This window comes from Balaenoptera physalus (genome assembly GCF_965194825.1).
Source record: "Balaenoptera physalus genome assembly, chromosome: 16".
NCBI lineage: Eukaryota > Metazoa > Chordata > Mammalia > Artiodactyla > Balaenopteridae > Balaenoptera > Balaenoptera physalus.
Window position 1 is genome coordinate 86,867,641 of NC_138898.1, and position 6,486 is coordinate 86,874,126.

General features: G+C 46.7%; 1 protein-coding gene across 1 annotated transcript in view; it reads right to left on the bottom strand.

Annotated features, from left to right (window-relative positions):
• The window catches only part of MYH16 (myosin heavy chain 16), a 66,992-nt gene extending 64,812 nt beyond the window's left edge, over positions 1-2,180 (bottom strand). The window contains 1 exon segment of the mRNA XM_082429171.1: positions 699-2,180. Coding sequence (XP_082285297.1) covers positions 699-908 — 210 coding nt within the window. The 5' untranslated portion in view covers positions 909-2,180.
• Positions 2,181-6,486: the final 4,306 nt, after the last annotated feature.

The following is a 6,486-nucleotide window of genomic DNA, read 5'->3' on the forward strand; positions in this document are numbered from 1 at the left end:
CATGCCTTGTAGCCGAACACTGTGGACCAGCAGAGAGTGGTGTGCTAGTAAACCAGCTGCATGGGAAAAAAAAAAAAAATCCCCGATTTGTACCATTTGTCAATTCCACCATGGCTGACATCAGGCTGCCAAAGGTTTAACAACCAGTTGCAAAGCCCCCGAATGTTTAGCATTAGATCCTCACAAGCCAGGGCAAGCCAGCCCCAGCACACCACCTCCATGCAGCAAGGGGCTTGGTGCCACCATCTGTAGCTCATGACGCTAGAGAGCTCACTCAGGTGGGCCAGGGTGTCCCGGGGCCCTGTCTCGCATTCCTCATGCCATCATGGGCACATAGCGCAACTCCTGATGGGTGGGATGCTCCTCTTATTCTTAGAAAATAGATTCCCCATGAAAGGTGTTTGGGGCTTTAAAGATAAGTAACTCTCCTGATAATCTCTCTCACACATGCACTGTTTTAGAGCATACAAAGTACTTTCATGTCCTAGCATGTTGGACTCTCTGTTGTAAGAGAGCCAAAGCTCAGAGAGGGAAAGTGTCCTGCTCAGGGCCCCACAGCTTGAGTGTCATTGAGTCTGAACTTGAACCCAGCACAGGGGACTCGTAGGCATCTGCTCTTTTTGCCACCTTGCCTCTTGAGCCCGGGCGTCCACCACTCCTAAAGCTCAATTTCATCCTGGGGATTATTTCCCGCCCACCTGGTTGGTGATCGTCTTCACAGTGACCTGGTCACCCTGTTCGGACCGGATCTCCCCAGAAATGAAGCCCTCCTTCTCATTCTGGACCCAGCAAGACCTCTTGATGTCATAGGGCTTGTTCATGGCTTCGATTCTCTCCTTTTCGGAAGGTGTCAGGAAGGGCATTGGGTCCACATCGTCCCCACATTCGCCTCTGGATCCACTGGGCATCGTGGCTTGGCTGAGGGAGGAGCAAGAAGGAGCCACGGGTGGGAACCAGGACTTCCCTGGGTGCTAGAGGGGAAAGAGAGGATAGTTTGTCAATACTGTTGTATGGCCTGGGGCAAATGCCTGGGAGAGACATGGGGCTGCTTCTCTCATGTCACTTTGAATGTCTTGCTGCTATTAGATCTTAGTAACCAAGAATAAGAGAGAAGCTGATAACTCCTCAGAGTTATGTACCCCTAGCCACCACAAAACACTTCTGCATCTGTGGTCCCATATGCCCCTCACACTAAGGCTGTGAGGTAGGGATCAGGGAGTCCATTTTATGGAGGGGAAGACGATGGCCAAGAGAGGTTAAAGCATGCACTTTTAACCATGAACTAGGACGAGAAAAGGATTACCACTTGGTTTTCATTTTCCCTTAAGGTCTGAGCAGAGGCCACAAGCCACCGTAGTACCAGCACTGCTGTGGCTTGTCCCCAACAGAAATCACAGCTATTCTCCTTTCATTATAGCAGGCATCTCCAAATATGACTTACCCTCGTCTCAACTTTGAAGTGATGGTCTCATGAGACCCTCGGTTAGAAGTTATTTAAATCTACTAACAAAAAAGTACACTTTTAATTGCTATATCACAAACTGATTTTGTAATATTTTGATAACTGGATTTTAATACCACTGGTTTCCTTTGTGACCCTACGTAGTTTATTTTATGCATTTAAAAACTCTAATCTGAGCAGAGGTCCACAGGCTTTACCAGATGCTAAGCGAGTCCCTGGTACAGAATAATTGCCCCCGGTTCAATGATTACCTCTCTTAAGATGAGGCCAGCCTGGGGTCAAGGCTGGACCTCTTGGTTTCCAAATGCAGACAAACCAGGAAGGAGGAGGACTGGGGACTTTCAGTAGCAAAGAGAGAAGTCAGGGGCATCGCAGTTTGTCTTGGGGGTGAAGGAACGTCTTGGAGGTTTGGGGAGGATGTGGTTCTGAGCCCCACTGTCAGCAGTGCTGTTCTCAAGCCAAGGGTACAGCTCCACCTTTAAGTAACCCAGCTGGGGATGGAGCATCTCACGACCGTGCCCCCAGACACCTGCTACACCAAGGTATCCTCGGGGAAGCTCCAGCGTTTCCTGCCAGGGGTCCTGGTGTTTCCAAAAGAGGCTGAGCCAGGACAGGCAAGCGATGGAGGCAAAGCCAGACACTTTCTCCTCTTCTCATCTCGCTGTGGGGTCCAGCTTAGAGTTCTGATTGGAGCCTGGGTTCCCCAACCCCAAAGCTGGTCCATTTTGCAGAAAATAAGAATGAGAGAAGGGGTATGGGTGTGGGGGGGTAGGGGTCCTGTGCCTTCGTGGGCCACTGACCTCTTTGTCCATCTGGTGATGTCTGTGGTCTCACTGGACAAAATTTTAAATTCAGGTAATAAACTGTATAAGATCACCAAGGTAACAAATGACATTGAAATGTAATTAACACAGTACTAAACATGCGTGATACAGCACTACGTGTGCTTCCTAACAGCAGTTCTATAACCACTTTAGTTTTGAAGCAACCGTGAGAATTAACAATCTTTTGACCTCTCTGCAACAATTGTACCATGATATGAAAATATCGGTGACTTCTGTTGCTGACAGAGTCACAGGTATTGCTAATACGACTGTGTTAAAAAGGGGAGGAAATGATACATTTCAGTTAAGGGTAGTGAACATCACAATGCAATTGTTTTCCCACTGGAGACCCCCCAGCCCAGGGTAGGAACCCTGCCTGATCCCTCCTGAGTCCCGTCTCTGGGGAGCACAGGGCTGGGGGCCTTGGTTTCTGCTGGTAGCTTTGGACGGTATTTGTCCAGCATCCAGGGGACCGGGCTCTCACTCAGCTCTGCCACAAGTCACTGTGGGCAGCTCAGTGGCCTCGTTGTCCCCCACCCCCTTTCTGGAAGATACGACTGCGTGACATAAACTTCCTTTTGCCATTTGTTGTCCCTGACGACACCAAAGCATTGCCTTTTTGCGGTCTCATTTTCGTGGTTCTGTTTGACATAGATGGAAGTCACCAGGGACATGAGACCAAAATCCACATGAAAAGAAAATGCGAGTATCAGCAAGGTCAGATTTTTAAAAATGCATTAGGCTTGTCATTAAAACAGAACAACTGCTCCTGTCTCAGCACTGGGTTCCTTTTTAATTGTCCTAATGGGGGAGGAAGGGCCAGAAATTCTCCTTTGTTTATTCCAATTAGACTGCTTGCTTTTTTTTTTTTTTTGATGGTGGTTTTGCCATGAACCACAGGCTAAGGTATGATGGCTGTTGCCCTGGCCTGGTGGCCTGGGGCACAGACCCCTGGGACCAGGCACTGCCTGAGGTTTGTGCAGGCCACTGACACTAGGTCCCACCCCTCTCAGTGGCCACCAGCCTCCTGCTCAATTGTGACCCCACCTTCCAGGGCTCCCTGCATCCAAACCACTCCTGCCCCCTCCCCCCGCCCCCAGACAACTGCTTTTCCAGGCATCTTTGATAACCAAGACCCATTTTTCAAAATCATGAACCACAAAACAGAAAAAAATCAGCTTGTGGAATGCAAAAGCTAAAAGGGTCCTCAGCGGGGAGAGATGCATTACAGAGTGTAGGAAGGGGGTGGTGGGGATTGAACCCAGCGTGACTCCAGCATCCCCTCAATCCCCTGGGGGGAGGCGGGTGGTGCGATGAAGCGGGGTTGATCTGGGTTCAAATCCTGTCTCACTGTGGAACGAGGCAGCTCTCTCCTGCCCCGTAGATCCAGATCCCTTGGAGCATTGAATGATGTGCCCACTCTGCAGCCCCTCAAGAAATGCCCACCCCCTAGTCCCCCTTGCAAATCTCTCATCATTACATCTCTTTTCCTCTGGAGGCTTCTCCACGGCACCCCCTCCCCGTTTCCCATCTCCCCCAGCATCCTCTATGGTACCCACCTGAGACCACACTGGAAGAGACTGGGTGTCCAGCAGAGGCTGGCCATTCCCTTTTATACCTGCCCAACAGGTCTGAGCCAGCAAAACTTAAAAAAGAAAAGAACCTCCCAGGTCTCCAGTGGCTCAGCTGGCCTCACCTTCCAGGGCTTGACTGAACACTCCCGGGTCCCTTAGGGGGGATCAGTGAATGCCCTGATTCTAGGACATTTACTTTCCTCCTATTGCCCTTGTGGGGAAACTGGTGACCTCAGCCCAGGGATGCAGGCTGTGGGCAGAAATAGAACAGCTGGCTAATGAGTTTTCCTCTTAAAGCTGTAACTGCACCATGGAGGGGGCTGATGATCAAGGAGTAAGGCCCCGGGTGGGCTCATCCGAAGCCTTGGGCATGGATGAGCCTGGGTAAAAATTGGTTGATGACTTTGTCCCTTTCACAAACTCAGGACAGAAATACGAAATTGGACTTCCCTCCCTTGATGATGGCCGTGGGCCCCCTCCAACCCACCATGGCACCTTGGTGTGGTGCCAGAGCCCATGGGGCACCTTGGTGTGGTGGCAGCTTTGAGTTCTAAAGCCTTATCTCTAATTCTTCCGTGGTTTTCCATGCATTTCATGGCCTGGAGCAAGTCCCTGTCCTCTCTGGGCTCGTCTTTCCCATCTATAAAATGGGATGGATGGATTCTAAGAGTCCTTTGTGCCCTTCTCAAGCTTGGAGATGGCCTCTGGGTCTAGAGGGAGAAACTGCCTGGGGGACTTTCTTCCTGGCTTCTGCCATCACCCCATCTCCACCCCCAGGTCCCTAATTCACTATTTTTTTAATTGATAAAAAAGTAATATAAAATTAACCATTTTAAGTGAATAACTCAGTGGCATTTAGTATATTCACAATGTCATGCAACTGCCTACCGACTCTATCTAGTTCCAAAACATTTTCATCAGCTCAAAAGGAAACCTACAACGCATTAAACAGTTTCTCCCCCAGTCCTTGGCAATCACCAATCTGCTCTCTGTCTTTATGGTTTTACCTCTTCTAGGGATTTCATATGAATAGAATCATACAATGTATGACCTTTTGTGCCTGACTTCTTTCATTTAGCACGGTTTCAAAGTTCATCCACATCGTAACATGTATCAGCACTTCATTCCTTTTTATGGCCGAATGATCTTCCTTTGCATGGATGGACCACAGTTTCTTTATCCATTCATCCATTGATGGACATTTGGGTTGTTCCCACCTTTGGACTATTGTGACTCGTGCTTCTGTGAACATACATGTGCAGATATTTGTTTTCAATTCTTTTGGGTATTTACCTAGGAATGGAATTGCTGGGCCATTCGGTAGTTCTCTGTTTAGTTCTTTGAGGAATCACCAAACTGTTTCCACAGCGGCTGAATCATTTCACATTCTCACCAGCAATTCACAAGTGTTCAAATTTCTCCATATCCTCACCAACACTTGTTATTTTCCTTTTTTAAAAAAACTGTGGGCGTCCTAGTGGGTGGGAAGTGGTATCTCATTATGGTTTTTATTTAGATTCCCCTGATGAATGATAATGTTGAGCATCTTTTCATGTGCTTGTTGGTGATTTGCATATCTTTGGAAAAATGTCAAGTCCTTTGCCCATTTTTAAATTGGGTTGTTTGTCTTTCTGTTCTTGAGCTGTAAGAGTTCTTTATATATTTTACATACTGGGCCCTTATCAAATATGTGATTTGCAAATATTTTCTCCCATTCTGTGGGCTTTTTCAATTTCTTGCTAAGTCCTTTAATGCACAAAAGTTAATTTTATTTTTTAGTTTTATTTTTTTAATTTATTTTAAAAATTTTATTGAAGTATATTTGATTTACAATGTTGTGTTAATTTCTGCTGTCCAGCAAAGTGACTCAGTTATACATATATATATTCTTTTTCATATTCTTTTCCATTATGGTTTATCACAGGTTATTGAATATAGTTCACTGTGCTATACAATAGGACCTTGTTGTTTATCCATCCTGTATATACAAGTTTGCATCTGTTAATCCCAAACTCCCAATCCTTCCCAACCCACCCTCCCAAAAGTTAATTTTAATGAAGTCCAATTTATTTTTTATTTTGCCACCTGTGCTTTTGGTGTCATATGTAAGAAACCGCTGCCAAATTCAAAGTCATGAAGGTTTGCCCCTGTGTTTTCTTCTAAGAGTTGTATGGTTTTAGCTTTTATATTTAGGTTTGATGCCTCAATTCACTCTTAAAGGAAAAAGGAACCCATCTGAGTACAGAGCTGATTTCCCTTTTTGTCTGTCTGGGTTGGGGCCCGGGAAGCAGCTACTTTAAACCCAAAGAATCTTTTATTTAGTACATAGTAATGTTCTGCAGATGTTTTCTATTATCATCTGATCCCTACAGCATATTATTGTATTCTGAAAACCGGAATCTGGCAATGAAGAATCATATTGATAAGCAGTGATGACATTGACCTTTAGCAGCACCTGCTCTGCCAGAATACTTCACGCCTGAGGATGAACCTCACTTCTCCCATGTGGGACCTCAGTTTCCCCAAAGGTAAAATCAGATTTTGACTGAGCTGCCTCCAAGCATGGCTGTCTGCAATGCTGCCGAGGCACCACTCCCGCCCACCTGCTGCTCTCCAGAGTCTGATC